At 38.5% G+C, this 17,963-nt stretch overlaps 1 protein-coding gene across 3 annotated transcripts in view; it reads right to left on the bottom strand.

The window, feature by feature from the left end:
* The window catches only part of RTN3 (reticulon 3), a 60,939-nt gene that overhangs the window by 24,692 nt on the left and 18,284 nt on the right, over positions 1–17,963 (bottom strand). Inside the window, exon 3 of one of the 3 annotated variants that reach the window (XM_058689394.1) lies at positions 11,192–13,549. The exons of the other annotated variants lie outside the window; for them this stretch is intronic. Coding sequence (XP_058545377.1) covers positions 11,192–13,549 — 2,358 coding nt within the window. The remainder of the gene's footprint in view (positions 1–11,191; positions 13,550–17,963) is intronic. 3 annotated transcript variants of the gene reach the window in all.

Raw genomic sequence — 17,963 nt, 5'->3', positions numbered from 1 at the left:
GCTGGAGCCTACTTGGGAGTTTCTCTCTTCCTCTCTCTGTGCCTCCCCCACTCGCGCGCGCGCTCTCTCTCAAGGTAAATAAACTTTAAAAAGATTTTAAAACATATGTCGTTTTCTAGTCTTTCTCGGCCCTAGCACCATCTTCTTAGAATCTACCTCTGTGCCATGAAAGCCAAGTTAGGAAGAAGCAAATGCATAGGCTGTAGACTAAAGTGTAAAAGAAAGATGAGGCTGAGGTCCAAGTAAACCACTAGCTTGTGCACCCACAGAAGCTACAGGAGAAGAAAGTCAGAGGCCAGGGACACTGGTACAATTTTTTGGACTGCATGCCTACGTTCTAGAGCTTGATTCAATGGATCTAGAACATCCATCGTCATCTGATCATATCGACCACCTTTGAGAGGCCTACCTTGCTCATATAAAAACAGCCCCTTTTGGTCCTTTGCCCTGGACTGATATACTTAATGCCAAAATATCTCAGGACTAATTCTGTTTTCATTTGTGGCTGAATGTAACACACATATACTGTCTTAACTGAGGGAAAGAAATTTAAAAAATAAAATTTCATTTCCTGATTATTTGCTGCCAGCACATAACAAATCAAACTGAGTTTTGTGCATTAACCTGTAACCTTGCTAAATCCACTTATTAGTCCTAGTAGTTGTTTTGCAAATTCCTTAGGATTTTCTATGTAAACAATCATGTCAACTGTAAACTAAGACAGTTTGACAACTTCTTTTCCAGTCTTCATTCATTTTATTTCTATTTCTTGTCATAATTCAATGGGTAGGGTGGACCTCCAGTGTGATGCTGAATACAAAGAGAGTGAGCACTCCTGCCTTATACCCAATCTCAAGGGGAAAGCATTCACTATTTTGGCATTAAGGATGATGTCTGCTGTCGTTTTCAACAGATGTCATTTATTAGACTAAGGAGATTACCTTCTAGTCCTTGTTTGCTGAAAATTTTGATCAGGAAAAGGATGTTGAGGTTTTTCAAATGTCTTTTCTGTACTGACTGAAATAATCACAGTTTTTCTATTATGTTAATGTTCTGAGTTACACTGATTGATTCTCCAATCTTAATACAGGCTTGTATTCCTGCAACAAACTGTACTTAGTCATGGTGTATTAACCTTTTGATACACGGCTAGATTTGATTTGCTAATATTTTAAGGAATTCTCATTTTCTAAAGGATTTCTCATCTTACTATGTTCATGAGGGATATTAGTCTATAATTTTCTTTGCAATGTCTCTGTCCAGTTTTGATATTACTATATACTTGTCTAGGAGTTGGAAAGTGTTCTCTCCTTTTTCCTTAAAAGCTTGAAAAAGTCCCAGTAAAACCTCTGGCCCTGAACTTTTTTTGCATGACAGATTTTTGATAATGAATTTAATAGAAACTGTGTTAGTTTCAGTAAGTTGTATTTTTCAAAGAGTTTGTCCATTTCATCTAAGTTGATAAATTTCTTGGCCTAAAGCTATTCATAATATTCTATTATCCTTTTAATATCTGTAGGATCTGAAGTGGCGATCCCTTTTTCATGCTTGATATTGGTAATCTGGTTCTGTTCTTTTCTTGATCAGTCAAGAAATCGATTTTGTTGATCTTTTCCAGGAACTAAATTTTGGCTTTGTTAATTTTGTTTTTTATTCCACTGATTTCCGCTCTTATTTTTAATATTTTCTTTCTTTTCACTTAAAAAATATTTTTTAATGTTTATTTTTGAGAGAGAGAGAGAGACGGCGCACAAGCAGGGGAGGGGCAGAGACAGAAAGGGAGACACAGAATCTGAAGGAGGCTCCAGGCTCCTCAGCACAGGGCCCAACACAGTGCTCAAACTCATAAACCATGAGATCATGACCTGAGCCGATGTTAGATGCTTAACTGAGACACCTAGGCACCCCTACTTTGCTCTTTTTTCTAGCTTAAAAAAAATTTTTTTTTAAAGATTTTTAAGTAATCTCTACACCCAACACGGGGCTCGAACTCACAACCCCGAGATCAAGAGCTGCGTGCTCTGAGCCAGCCAGCCAGGTGCCCCCTTTTCTAGCTTTTTGAATTGAAAGCTTAAATCACTGAATATAGATATTTTTCTTTTCTAATATCAAAATTGAGAGCTATAAATTTCTTTCTGCACTGCACTCCAGAAGTTTGATATACTGTATTTTCACTGTACTTCAGTTTAAAGCACTTAAAATTTTTTCTTGTGATTTCTTTGTTGAGCTATGGATTATGTAAATGTGTCTTGCTTAATTTCTCAATGCTTAGGAATTTTCTTAGGTATCTTATTTTCATTTAAGATTTAATTTCATTATGGTCTTAGAATATATTTTGTATGACTTTCATCTTTTAAGTTCACTGGGTTTTTTTATTGCCTAGCATATTGTCTACATTGGCCAATTTATTTCTTGTCCACTTGCAAAAGACTGTGTATCCTGCCATTGCAGGGTACAGCGTTCTATAAATATCATCTAGGTCAAAGTGGTTGACTGCAGCACTCAGGTCTGCGTGTGTGCGCATAGGTGTGTGCAGGTTGGTCTATCGATTGCTGAGAAAGAGGCATTAAATCTTCCAGGGGTGCCTGGGTGGCTCAGTCAGGTGAGCATCTGATTCTTGATTTTGGCTCAGGCCATGATCTCACAGTTCATGAGACTAAGTCTCACACTAGGCTCCGTGATGACAGCAGTGCCTGCTTGAGATTCTCTCTGCCTCTCTCTCTGCCTCTCCACTGCTCACACGTGTGAGCTCTCAAAATAAACTTAAAAAAAAAAAAACAAAAAACTCCAATTATGATTATAGAATTGCCTATTTCTCTTAAGTCTGAAATTTTTGCTTTAAGTATTTTGAAGCTGTTATTAGGTACATACACATTTATGACTGAAGATTTCTTGATACCTTTTATCATGACAACAGGTCACTTTTCATTTCTGGTAATACCCTTTGTTGTCTTACGCTTCAATTTTGCATGGTATTCATTTATATATTTTTTGGTATATACGTTTCCATCTGCTTCCTCTTTCCCTATCTGTGTCTTTAATGTGCAGCTTTTATAGTCAGCACATAGATGGGTCTAGAAGTTTTATGTAGTCTGCCATTCTACTGATCGTAGTGTGTAGTCCACTAAACATTGATATGGTTGCATTAAGTCTCCCATTTTATCACCATGTCCTCTTTTTTCTTTTTTTGCCTTCTCTTTGATTATTTGAAGATGTCATCTATTGGCTTTTCAGCTACGTCTTTGTATTATCATCTTAGTGGTTGTTTCCGAGTATATAATACACAACTTTGACTTTTCAGTCTACTTAAAATGAACACTTACACTTCAAAAAGATGTAGAAATTCTTGCTATAGAAGTTCATATATCCTTTTGTTATAAATTGTTATATGAATAACATTACAATCTCCACACACATTATAATTTCTGCTTTGAAGAGTCCTATATACTTAAAAAATTTTTTTAATGTTATTTATTTTTGAAGGAGAGAGACAGAGAGGGGGAGAGGAGCAGAGAGGGAGGGAGACACAGAATTCGAAGCAGGCTCAAGGCTCTAAGCTGTCAGCACAGAGCCCGACACGGGGCTCGAACTCACAAACTGTGAGATCATGACCTGAGCTGAAGTTGGACGCCTGACTGAGCCACCCAGGCACCCCAAGTCCTATGTATTTTAAATTAGAGGAGAAACTTTTTTTTTTAAGTAAGCTCTACGCCCAATGTGGGGCTTGAACTCACGACCCTAAGATCAAGAGTTGCATGCTCTATTGACTGAGCCAGCCAGGCACCCCAAAAAATTAAGCCTTTAGTATTTTTTCAGGTATTTACCATTTCTAATGCTCTTTATTCCTTCCTGGAGGTCTGAGTTTCTATCTGGTATCAACTCTAATCTGAAGGATTTCCTTTAGTGTTTCTTATAGTGCAGATCTTCTAGTGACAAATTCTTAGTTTTCTTTTATCTAATAATTTAGTCTTTTTTTTGCCTTCATTCTTGCAGAGTATTTTTGCTGAATAGAGAAATCTGGGTCGATGTTTTTTCCCCTGTTTGACACTTTGGAAGATGTTATTTCAGTCTTCTAGCATTTGTGGTTTCTGGTAAGAAGCTAGCTCTAATTATAATTGCCATTCCCTTTTATATGTTATTCATTGCTCTATAGTTACTTTTAAGATATTCTCATCTTTGGCTTTAGTAATTTGACTATAATACTGTAAAAGAAAGGGTTAACTAAGTAGGCCTCAAATGCTCAAACCCTGTACATGCCAAAGAAAGGTCAGTCTTCAGGACTGGTCCTTGGCTGGCTCCTAGGAGATGAACTCTGAGCCCTTGGACTATCCTGGCTGGTGTTTTTTTGCATGCCTGAGCACTTGAGCCATGCTGTACTAGTGTGACCAGGTGAGTTTATTCTAACAATATGATGTATGGCAAACATCTGGTTTTACTCTGGGGGTCTGAGTAGCTAGGGTCAGCCATGTGGGCATTGCACGGCATTCTGGACACCAAGCACTGAGTATAGCTTCCCTTACTGGCAACACTGCACATGCTGTCATATCACTGATGGGAAAATTAAGGGCATCCCTGTGTGACTCCTCTGGCCACCAGGAAGCTTGCACCTGGTTTCTCCTGGACTTCATCCCATGTGCCTTTCTCCTTTGCCAATTCTAATCTATGTCCTTTTGCTGCAATGAACTCTTAACTGTAAGTATAACAGCTTCTCAATCCTGAGTCCTTCGAGCAAATCATTGAGCCTGAAGGTGGTCATGGGAACCCCTGACACATGTACAAAGGTATGCTTCTTTTCTTATCTTAATGTTTCCGCTAAAGCTTCTTTAATCAGTAAATGTGTGTGTGTGTGTGTGTAATGAGGCATTCTTTTGCTATTTTGTCTTCATATATATTCTCACTTCTGTCTCTCATTGTCCTTTCCTTCTGAAACTTCCAATTATATGAGTTGGATCTTATAATAATTTCCCAAAGGTATCCGAAGCTCAGTAATATATTTTTCTTTCTGTTCTTCAGGTTGAATAACTTCTGTTCATCTGTTACCAACTTCACTGACTCTTTCCCTTTGTGATCTCCATTTTGCTGTTAAGGCTACTCAGTGAATTTTGATTTCAGCAGCTGTATTTTACAGTTCTAAAACCTCCACTTGGCTCTTGTATTTTTCTCTATTTCATAATAACAGCTGCCTTAAAACCCCGGTTTCCAAATTCCAACAAATGAAGTTAGTTGTTGTTCACTGTCTTTTTCTTCAGACCGGGTCATATATTCTCAGTTTTTAAAATGTGTAGTTTTGCATTATATCTTGGACACTGTGAATATTACGTTGTACAGCTTCTGGACTCCGTTATATTCCTCTGGAGAGTGCTGATACTTGTTTCAGTATGCACCTAATTTGGTGCATCAAACTGCAAACTCTTGCCTCTTGGGCACCATCTCCAATCTTAGTTCACTTCTTTTTTCTAGAGCTGAGCTGCCTGCAGTCTTCCAAGCATGTGTGTAGTTCAAGGATTAAATGGAGGTGTATACAAACAGTATGTACACAGAATTTTAGGCTCTCACTCTCTGGATCTTTCCTCTGCAGGATTCTTCCTTCTCTCACTTTTCAGTGGTTGAATGACTGTGGCTGACCCAAATTCTGTCCTCTTGTAAGTTTTCTATGAAAGCTTTATTAGCCAATCTGCTGGGTGTCAACTTCAGCTGTCATCTGGCTAACAGCAGTAAACATGGAGAACAGATTCCATGTTTTCTCTTCTTGGAAGTGTCAGTCCCTTTTCAGAATCTGCCTGCTTCTGTTCATTTTCCAGGGCCTTCCGATCTTTTTTTTCCTTCCAATTTTGTCCAGAATATATAGTTATATGCAGAAAGATCAGTTCCAGTAAAAGCCTACTTGGCCATACTGCAAGAAAAACCATTGTGATGTTATTTTTTAAAAATTTACTTCCGTTTCATGTGTGTGGGCATACAGATTTTTAAAAATCTTTTTAAAGTTTTGTTTATTTAAGCAATTCCTACACCCAACATGGGGCTTGAACTCATTATCCTCCTGAGATCAAGAGTTGCATCTTCTTCTGAGCCAGCCAGGCACCCAATATAGATTCACTTTTAATCATTATTCTGAATATCTTGTTTTCTAACTTGTGCTTTTCTACTGTAATCATTCCATCATATAACAAAAACTCTACAAAGGTATTCAATAATACAATTTGTATTAATAAGTTATGAACATTTGAGGCACCTGGCTGGCTCAGTCAGTAGAGCACACAACTCTTGGTCTCAGGGTTAAGTTCAAGCCCCACATTGGGTGTAGAGATCACGTAAAAAAATAAATAAAATCTTTAAAAAAGTAAATTATGAACATTTTCACATACCAGCAGAAACTCCAGCTCTGATGGCAAACTGACAAGAACTAGAAAAATAATGCACATACCTAGAAGTTAAATTGATGAGCAGCGGCACTCTGACCCTAGAGAAATACTTGTATATGTGTAAAACCAGACAAGTACAAAGATGTTAACTTCAGCACTGTCTTTAAGAGTAAAAAATGGAAAACAGCCCAAATACTAATCAAAAGGGAAATAACATAGATAAAAAGGATTACTACACAGCTGTCAAAATGAATAAATTATTCATTTCTTTGAAATTATATATATTTCAGTATGGAAGGAGTTAAAAAACCCTAATGTCGAATGAAACAAGTTGGATATCAAAGATGGTAATATTAATAAAAGTTTAAAAACACAAACCAATACTACATACACATACATTTAAAGTAAACTGAAAGCATTTATCAGGTCCATGATGGTGGTTGCCTCCAGAGAAGGGAAGAAGGGAGTAAGTGGGACAGGTGGTAATCAAAGGGTTCCTTAGTTTGGAGGCAATCAGGACCATTAACAGTAATGTTAATTAACAGAAGTTAATTCTACATATAGAAATGTGAGTGTATGTCTTTTTGTACTTTCCTATATTTTTCCATTTCTTAAAAAAAAACCTGCAACAACTTCAGTGGCTGCATACTTGACTGCACAGATAGGTCATAACATAGTCTACCAATCTCTAATTGTTAAGACACTGAGATACCTGCCAATATTCTGAACAGCACTACAAAAAACATCTTTGTATTGTTTTTTTTTTTTTTTAATTTTTCTTAACGTTTATTTATTTTTGAGACAGAGAGAGACAGAGCATGAACGGGGGAGGGACAGAGAGAGAGGGAGACACAGAATCGGAAACAGGCTCCAGGCTCTGAGCCGTCAGCACAGAGCCCGACGCGGGGCTCGAACTCACGGACTACGAGATCGTGACCTGAGCCGAAGTCGGCCGCTTAACCGACTGAGCCACCCAGGCGCCTCTGTAATTGTTTTTGCACATACAATTTCTTCCCCTTAGATAAGTTCCTAGAAACATAATTGCTAGCTCAATTCTAGGTCTTTGTTACATATTGCCAAAATGTCTCCCAAAAAAGTTGTAACAACTTACACACACCTATCATCAAAATATATACCTGCCTATTTCCTTGCATTCTTGCCAATCTGGACACTAAAATCCAAAAAATGGTCTTCACTCAATTAGGTGTATGAGCAGGGATTTAAATTTTCCCCAGTTAGTTATATCATAGCTCATATCACAGTTATTAAACTATAATGTTATCATAAAGGGAATGAAATTAGGCTTCATTAGGAGTTTATACACAATGTATCATAAAACAGCAAAAGAAAAATAAAATACCGTTAATACTTTTCTTTTGCCTATTTCTCCCCACAGTTTCAGGCAGAACATAATTACGGAATTGGTTTATCTTTTTAAATTTTTTTATTTTAGAGAGAGAGAGCATGAGAAGGGGGAGAGGGAGGGAGGGGGAGAGAGAGAGAGAGAGAGAGAGAGAGAGAGAGAGAGAGAGAGAGAATCATAAGCAGGCTCCACAATGAGACCAACGTGGGGCTTGATCCCATGACCCTGGGATCATGACTGGAGCTGCAATCAAGAGTTGGACATTCAAGTGACTGAGCCACCCAGGTGTCCCGAACTGGTTTAACTTTAAAAGGAAGGCTATTCACATGTACTACTTAGAACTAGAGACTGATGTATTTTGCTGAAGTAGTTACATTTTAGACATTTATTCATAAAGTAAGACAATTTAAAAAGATTTTCTGGGGGCGCCTGGGTGGCGCAGTCGGTTAAGCGTCCGACTTCAGCCAGGTCACGATCTCGCGGTCCGTGAGTTCGAGCCCCGCATCGGGCTCTGGGCTGATGGCTCGGAGCCTGGAGCCTGTTTCCGATTCTGTGTCTCCCTCTCTCTCTGCCCCTCCCCCGTTCATGCTCTGTCTCTCTCTGTCCCAAAAATAAATAAAAAACGTTGAAAAAAAAATTAAAAAAAAAATAAAAAATAAAAAGATTTTCTGGGAGCGTCTGAGTGGCTCAGTTGGTTGAGCATCTGACTCTTCATTTCAGCTCAGGTTATGATCTCAGGGTCATGGGATTGAGCCCCACTGCTCTGCACCACAGAACCTGCTTCAGAAGTCTCTTTCTCCCTCTCTCCCCTCCCCTGCTCTCTTTCTCAAAATAAATTAACTTAAAAAAAAATAAAAGAAAAAAAAATAAAAAGGTTTTCTGTTTTGAAGCCTGCAAAGGAAGACTTTTTAGCGTCTTGATCTAATTATATTGGTTTTTAATTAGCATCTAAATATATCTACTAATCACAGAATTTAGCCACTGACAAATATCCTAAACTTCCACAGCCCTTTTCACCTCTCACAATAGATTAAATAACTCAGTTAAGAATTAGTAATAATTAGTATTTACACAGTTTGTTATTTACTACAACACTATAAAGGATGGCAAAATAATTATAGCCATATTAACAAAGGAAGATGTTGAACCAGTTAGATGAGCTAAGGTCACGCTAAGGCAGGAATGTGCCAAAATTAGACACCAAAATTCTTGTAGCCTAATTCCCATATGCCTCATCACACCAAAGAATCTATAAGAATTACAACAACAACTCATGAGGAAATCTAGAGTCAGAGAATATTATTTTTATATTTTAGAGAAACAGAATCTTAAGCAGGCTCTGCACTGAGTGCAGGGCTCAATCCCACGACCCTGCACGACCCCAGCTGAAATGAAGAGTCAGATGCTCAACTGATGGGAGACACCCAGGAGCCCCTACAGTCAGAGAGTATTATTAAAATGATACTGAAGATAATCTTCAACATTCTTGCATTATAGATAAGGAAACTAAGGCCCCAAAAGGTGATATAACTTCACTGTTCAAAGCCACACTTCTAGATGTTGTAAAGCAACAATGAGAATTCACTCCTTAATCCAAGCTCAGCAATCTTCAATCACTAGAGGATAACAGCTCTCCTTAGCAGTCACTTCAAATTTTTTAGTTCGTGAAACAGTCTCAATGTTTTCACTGATACTGATCAATTCATTCACTAACAATTAATTACCCGGTACCTACCACATGCTAGGTCCTGTACTATGCGGTATTTATTATATGCTAGGCACTGCATTACCTGCATTTCCACAATTAATCCCTACAATATTAATATAAGGTAAGCACAATTGTCTCTATATCAAAGATTAAAATTTAGAAAGACTAAGTAAACCACCTGTAGTCTTCAGAAAGGAAATATAAAGGAAATGGTGCCCTTCCACTTCAGCAGCCACTGAAGAGCAGCAACCACGTCTCTGCAGACCCCATGGTCCTGGGTCTCAACAAGGGCCCCAAGGTGACCAAGAACTTGAGCAAGCCAAAGCACTGCCGGCACGAGCACCCCACCAAGCACATCAAATCAGTGCAAGACAAGATCTGAGAGGTGTGTTTCACTCCTCACGAGAGGCACCCCAGCAAGAGGAGCTGAGCAGGTTCTGGCTGCCACCAGGATAGGAAAGTGGCTGCTAAGGGCTGGGCTTCCTGTCCATTCTGTGCATAACAAAACCTTTACAGAAGAAGAAGAGGATAAAAGAAAATAGTATAATCACATTTATAAGTTTATCCTAACAAAAAAATCTTTTTATTTTAAATATTGTAACTCCATGTATGATTTCATTTGAAAAAAGGGATCTATTGTCAAAGAAGTTCGGACAACCACAGATCCCTATATAGCACCTATGAGTGACCATATAGTAAGTATAGATCTTAGATCAGAAGTTGGGGGTACCTTTTGGAAGGCTTGGAATATCCTTTTTTTCTTACATCTTCTAAGACCCCGGAACAGATAGCATTTGAAGTAACTTAACTGAAGGCTGAGTGTGAGAAAAGTCATCAAAGAAACAGAGACAATGGGAAGGGCTTCTAGTACCACTTAATAAATGTTGGCCTGAACAATATTAAATAAGGTCCAAACTAGAAGAATGCATGACTTCTCTTGAGCAATACTCACAAAACAGTACTACAATATAATACTGGTTACCTACTTTCAGAACATAAAATCTCTGTAGTATAAGATCAAATTAATTAAAAGTTTCATTTGCTGTCATTCCCAGCAGGAATTCCTTGATCTTTGATTGCTAAATAGGTTTCACAAGGCTCACAGCAAAAAACCCAAGTGCTAAGCAGTGCAACTGTTATGGAGATTTAAAAATAAGCTTTGGGGGTGCCTGAGTGGCTCAGTTGGTTGAGTAACTGGCTCTTGATTTCAGTTCAGGTCATGATCACAGAGTATGGGATCAAGCCCTGCATCAGGCTCTGTGCTGAGTGTGGGGCCTCCTTGGGATTCCCTCTCTCTCTCTCTCTCTCTCTCTCTCTCTCTCTCTCTCTCTGTCTCTCTCCCTCTGCCCCTCTCCCCTGCTTGTGCTAGTTCTCTCTCTAAAATAAAAAAGTTTAAAAAATTACTAAAAAAAAAATAAGCTTTGTAAATAAATATATGCCTAATGACATCCTTAAATGCAGCAACTGCCCTAGGGCCAACCTATAGGGAAAGGAGAACCTTGAAACAATTGGAGCATAAAAAAATGTTTTAAGGAGAATATTAATTTTAACAAGTGTTCTGATTTGGGAAATATTTGTAGAAGAAAACCAAATCAAGCAACCATGAAAAAAATTTACCTTTCTCCACTATACAATGTGTTTTCATTCTTGCCATAATTTTGGTGATATAAAATCAGAGACTTAGAAAAATGGCATTCTATTAAATAATCAATCACAGCAGAAGTAATCACATGCAGTATTTCTAATGTAAATGATTACCTGAGAAGTCCGTCAGAAGTCTTGCTAGGACTTGCTTGTTTACCACTTCAGTCTTACTAAGGCTCGGTATAATATCTACCCTAGTAGTTTCTGTGACAATTGTGGGCTTCTTGGAAATCCCAAGATCAGATCCAGTGTTAACTTCTGTGTGTTCTAGGACATCATACGCTCTCTGAAGCCAAGAGGATTCTGGAGCACATGTGAAAGTGTGCTCGAGTGTTTCTTCAGGAGGAGATTCTACATCACCCTGCACAGAAGCTGACTTCTCAGTCCTCCTTTCACTCAATTCTTTAAGGGCTTTGATTGTGAGCTCTTCCTGTTCTAAGTCAAGAGATGCCGCTGGAGTACCTCGGGCAGGGAAAACACCCAGAATCTCACTTCCATTGGTTTCTTTGCTTTGTTCCATGTGTTCGCTTCTTCGGTCTTTAATTTCAGAACCACCTGACTCACTTTCATGCAAGACTTCCACAGCAAGACTTGTTTTAAAGTCCCTAGTCTTCTCTGATGTTGCGTCAAAGGCATTCCCTTCACCTTTACCTATGATTCCTTTCTCTCTGGTTTCTATAAAGGCTGCTATCAGGTCCTCTGGGGAAGAATCATCTACATCTTCAACATTTTTTTCATGTAATGACTCCAAATAGGCAGAGGTTGTCACATTTAGTGAGAATTCTGTCTCATGAAGAACACCTGGAGATACAGCTGAAGGATGCTTTGGGTTCTCAGTTGCAACATGTTTTTCAGCAGCAGCTTCACTCATACTACCTGACTGCTGCACATCTTCTGATGTGATCTTCAGATCACGTACTTGTGAACATGCTGCCTCACCCACTGGACTCCTTTCGGGAATATCAGGCTGAACGTGTGCTGCCTCAGGGTCACTGACTGGCCCTTCAAAGGTTTCACATGTTTTGTTTTCCCTATTGCAATTGAAAGCCTCTTCGATTTCTCTTTCATCTCTTTTTACAATAGCACTTGGAATGGAAACAGGTTTTTCAGCCTGAATTTTTTTACCTTCAAATGAAACACTGGTTGTGATGTCCTCTATTACTGTGTCATCAGACTCACCAGAACTATCAGCTTCTGTCACTTCTCCTAACACAGAGCTCTGCCAGTTCATTTCATCTTTCAGGTGGCCATCAGGTAAAACCACTTTCACGGTGGCCGCTCCAGAACCCCGAGAGACACCTTTGTCAAATGGAGATCCAGGGAACTCCGCGACTGTGTTATCTTGTTTCTGCGCATGGCCTCCCACACCTTTGATATTGACTTCCTTTGTGGAATTGAGACAATCCGGTACAGGTTTGTCAATGTTAGCATTTTCTTGTGGGAGGGATTCCTGTGCCCAATCACTTGCTGATTTAGTGATGGGAGTGTTCCCATTAATAGAACGTATAGGAATTTTCTGGTGAGTGTTAGTTTTAAGATTTACAACCGGGATTTCTGATTTATATTCACTCATGTCAAGTCCTGTGGTTTTTGTGATGTAGTCAGACTTACAGCTCTCTTCTTTTGCTTGGGGAACCAAATCCCAAGTCAGTATTTCATTAGTAAAGTTATGCATATCATTCACACATCTAGACACTTCTTCCAGTGCTGCAGTTGTGTGTGAAAACTGTCTAGTGAGCAGTGCAGAGGTTGGGTAACGCCCTGCCTCTTTACTTCTCAGTGGAAATACTTTGTCATTAGACTCTAAAATGTCTGCAGATGTTTCTTTATCAGTGTTCATTGCCCAGCTACCAAAATCATTTGTGCTCTCCTTATATACATCTTTAAATTCTTTGTCAAATGCTTCTTTGTCAATAATTACTTCAAATGGTGACTCAGGGGAATCCTTTTCAATAATACCACCTCCTGAAACTTCAGATGGGGACAAGGAATATTTACAAATGCCTTCTGCCTTAGACTGCTGGGTCAGTGGTTTCTGAGCTGTCAGCAAAGTGAACTTGTCATCAGCATCCAATTCAGTTTTACCGTCTGTACTTGGTACCTCATTTGGGTTCTTGGACCCTTGATCTTTATTTATTTGCTGTTCCAGTAGACTCATTTCCTTTGAGAGAAAAGCAGGACGATCTGGGAAATTGGCCGGAATGAAAGGACGGTTACACTGAACTCCTTCTGCCACAGAATCTGGGGAGTATGCTAGGTCTTTACTGGTCTCTTGAGGCTTTTCCATCTTTTTCACATCTAGGAGAGCCAAGGAGTCTTTTCCTTCTTTGGCTAAAATAGGCTGGCTGCCTGACACTTTGCTTTTTTCTCCGTGTAGTATTGTAAGGTCATTGTTATGCATTTCAGAAGATGAAAAAGAGGAAGTCATAATTTCTGAAGGTGGCTCACCAGAGCAAAGAGAGCTCAATCCCTCTATGGTCAGAATTTGAAAGAAAAAAGTTTGTTTACCAGGCACAATTACACATTAACTACTCAGGCCAAGCAGCATGCTTTTCATTTTTCAAGTTACATATATATACACACAGGATGTATATATACACATACACATACACGCACACAACACACGTAAATATGTAACAAAACAAGGACCAACAGTAATCCTATAAAACATGCATAAAATTGCCAACAGTCAAACAGAAAAAGCTGTATCATGCTACAAATTGCAAATGACAAAATTTCATGACATATTTTTCAGTCTACTTTTTCCATTGTAAACGTAAAGCATAAAGAAGTATAAAAAGATTGGAAAGTCTGGGAAGGTTCCTTCCTTTGTTTTTTTTGGTAGAGCTACTCAATGTAATCCATATAAAACAACTCACTATTATGAAGCACTGATATGCTCTCATCTGTAAGCTGCATATTTCAGTACACACAGCTTCTACAAATCCACTGTTACAGTCCAACAATTTGAGATGGAAAAAAAAAAAAGCGACTCCCAGTTCTTTTGATTCTCAGGAGACATAGCAGATTCCTCCCAGGTCTAAGAATCAGACTAGAATTATTGTACTCTATCCTAGGGAAGATTGGTCTCAGGTACAGATGGCCTCCTTTAAAAAAAAAAAATTTTTTAATGTTTATTTACTGTTGAGAGAGAGACCAAGAGAGACAGAGAGAGAGAGGGGGAACGTGAGCAGGGGAGGGACAGAGAGAGGGAGACGACAGAATCTGAAGCAGGCTCTAGGTTCTGAGCTATCAGCACACAGCCCTATGCGGGACTCAAACTCACAAACTGTGATCATGACCTGAGCCTAAGTTGGACAATTAACTGACTGAGCACCCAAGAGCCCCAGGTGGCCTCATTCATTTTAAACTAAAGAGTATGAAAAGGATGGCTGACTTCAAAATCTCTTGCATCAACTTGCCAATTTAACCAACACTGAACTGTGTGAATCAGTGAGGTTTGTCTTTTGGTTAGGAAGAATTAACTCCAGAAATCCTTTCAAAACAGAAAATATCCTTCTGAAAGTAATACATTAAGTCTTATCAGTTCTTAATACCACAGTAGCCAGTGATTTATCACATTGTTTTCCAACTTTCCAATCTAGCAAGTTTTTACTTGAGAAAAGATCAAAACAACCATCCCAAGGGCAGGTGCTGTCTTTCGTGCATGTTGTTACCTCTGCAGCTGGAACAAAAGTAGGTCTTAAATAAATAGTTCCAAATGAGTGAATCAAAGATTCAGTTTGGTCAGATGAGAGCTAAGCAGGTCCAGGACAGCAACACCTTGAGTGTGAATGAGTAATTGTGAAGATGTGAAAAAGAAAAACCTTTGGGATTACTTTTATTCAGCTTGTATTTTTTTTTTTTTCATGTGAGGAGCTGAATACTTGACGAAAGCAAAATTGTAACTTTATTCAAAATATAAGATTGAAAAGAAAATTAAATATCTTACTGCAATAAAAATTCCACTATTATAAAAATGTTTCCAAATGCCAGATGATAAAGTTCCTCCACATCAATGCATCACTGAAATTTCATGTAATAGGATCTGACCTTTTAAAATAGTTTAATTGGAATCTGGGTATTGAGGAAAAAGTCTTTGTAAACTGAGGAATAATAAAGTTTGGTGGTACAAACTGTACTAGTGAGAGAGAAAATATTTGAAGCAAGGTGAATGCACATTTATTTCTACTGTAGTAGACAGATATGGTTTGCATCTATCATTATATACTATGATATAATATTATATAGTACTCAACAAGACCAAATTAAGGGAACAATATAAATGAAGCTCAGCATTATAGGTTAAAAGGTTCAAAACCTGGGACCTCTGGGTGACTCAGTTGAGCATCTGACTTTGGCTCAGGTCATGATCTCACAGTTGGTTGAGTTCAAGCCCCGTGTTGGGCTCGCTGCTGTCAGCACAGAGCCTGCTTTGGATCCTCTTCCCCCTGCCCCCCGCCCCTCCCTGATCACTCTCTCTCAAAAAATTAACATTAAAAAAAAAAGGTTCAAAACCCTATAATTTAAAGAACTACGTTTTTAGTAGTTCATTTATAGGCTACACTTAAATCAGAAACATTCCATGATCTGAGCTATGTATTGTTATTGAACTTACTGGTTATTGTTTCTACCAGTTCAATGCTCAATGGATTAAATCTGGATTGGGTGAAACTGTTTGGGAACCCCTCCCTTCAAACATGAGTGGAACTCTGACATGATCAAAACTGAATCCACCTTACAGGGAATGCTCAGCTTACATGATTTATAGAGACTGCACTATCAGATTATTCAGACCAACCATCTTATAGACAAAAATGGACAAAAAGAATTAGTAATAATTCCACAAATATTTACTAAGTACCTATCATGTGCCAGACACTGCTTTAACTAGACTAAGAGGCTCCTGGGTGGCTCTGTCAGTTAAGTGTCTGGCTCTTGATGTCAGCTCAGGTCATGATCTCACAGTTCCTGGGATTGAGCCCTGTGTCGTATATAGTGGCTCCGATAGCTTGGAGTCTGCTTGGGATTCTCTCTCCCTCTCCCCCGCTCATGACGTGCTCTCTCTCAAAAGAAACAAACATTAAAGCAAAAAAAAAAAAAAAGAAAGAAAGAAAGAAAGAAACTAGATTAAAAGCAGTGAACAAAACAAAAAAATCCTTGCCTTTGTGGTGCTCACAGCACAGAGTGGGAGATAGACAGTAAGCAAAATCAACAAGTAAAATGATGATGTGGTGGTAGTGGGCTTGAAGAAATGAAAAAGAAAGCAACCTGCACTGATTGGTCATCAGAGAATGTGCACATTAGTGGGAAAAAGCATGTTGGAACTGTTCTAACATGCTTTGTCAGGACACACACTTGTCAGTTTTCCAAGCCTTGTTTATCTTCTTTGAACTCTTAATATTGTAAAAGTTTCAAGTTAAATATACGATAATCTGAGGTAAAGCTAGAAGATTACGTTAGAAATTGTTCTCAGAATACCAGCAAGTCCTGCAATAAATAAACTTCCAATATTCTTTAATTAAGACTCATATGACGTCACTCTTATGCACAGAAAAATAACTTATTTGTGTTCCTAGTAATTCTGTGACTTAATATATGGGGTGGAGAGTGCTTTCTGGGAGGTTAGCCTTGGGGGGGCAAAGAGAAAGAGCTCAATGCTGCAGTAATCGCGCAGAGACTGTGACACAGGCGCTAGCTCTCGATATCAGCAATCAGGCTTTCCCACACGTAGCAAAGTAAGGTAGACCCTCACCTGTGCTTTAATTATCATGTTTAGAATTTCAGCAAATGAAAAGAAGTTCTTTGGCTAGTTGAAACCCTAACAAACTTGGACACAGCTGACTTGTACCAAGACAATGGAAAAAACTGGGCTGGAAGTAAAAGAGTTTATAAAGGCATGAAAAAATTAAACAGAATGAAGACCAGCATCTACTAAGCCTTTTTTTAGAACAGCTCCCGTAAGCAAGGACTCTTCCAATTAGTGAGTAGGGCACTTAATAGTCACTGGTGTTGTCCAAGCCTGCAAAACAGCAGGAAACGCCAGGGAGTTTGAAGTTTGTTAGTTTTTAAAATACTATATACTATAAAACTGCCTGATAGAATAACTTGGGATCCTCTTACATTTCAGGAAATGTCCACTCCCTTTCCTTTTTCAGAAGATCCAACCCTTCACGTGTATTACAAGACTTACAACATTACTCAAAACCACTGTCTGTCAAAAAAAATTTCCTCATTGTGAATATTTGCTCATTTATTTTCTATTATAGGATTTAACGTGCATATTCATTTTCAAGAGTTCTAATTAGTTAAAAATAAGGGGTTATTAACAAAGGGGTTATACACTTAACAGCTCTGTTAAAAAGGGAATTATGTATGTTAAGTGAAAAATATCTTAAGCCCATGATGATCATGAGAATGTTCCCAAATTTATCCAGTACTGAGTTCTTTGCTTACCTATATCTTCTTAAGCTCTAAATATTTAGAGGTCTCCATCTAAGTGTATTACCTGAAAAAGACTAGGAAATTAAGTTGGCAGTCATAGTCTAAATTTCTAGACCTCTCCCAGACCACAAATTCCTATTAAAAGATGCAAAATAATTTTATCACATTTACTAATCGCATGGTCTTGGCAAGTTGCTTACTCTCATCTAAAAAAATGGGGATACTAAAGCACCTAACTTGAGAACTGCTGTGAAGGTTCAATGAGTTAATATGTGAGAAGAGCTTAGAACACATCCGGCACTTAATAAACCCTCGGTAAACATCCCCTAACACCTCCACATTCTCGAAAAAAATTCTCCTGGCATAGAGACTCCACATCATATGCCTTTTTGATAGGGGAGAGTATGTAACACAGAGCAAACTCAGAGTTTTAGACACTTTC

The sequence above is a fragment of the Neofelis nebulosa genome, chromosome 10 (genome assembly GCF_028018385.1).
Source record: "Neofelis nebulosa isolate mNeoNeb1 chromosome 10, mNeoNeb1.pri, whole genome shotgun sequence".
In the NCBI taxonomy this organism is placed as follows: Eukaryota; Metazoa; Chordata; class Mammalia; order Carnivora; family Felidae; genus Neofelis; species Neofelis nebulosa.
The sequence above is the reverse complement of the archived record's forward strand: the minus strand, read 5'-3'. Positions and strand labels throughout refer to the sequence as shown.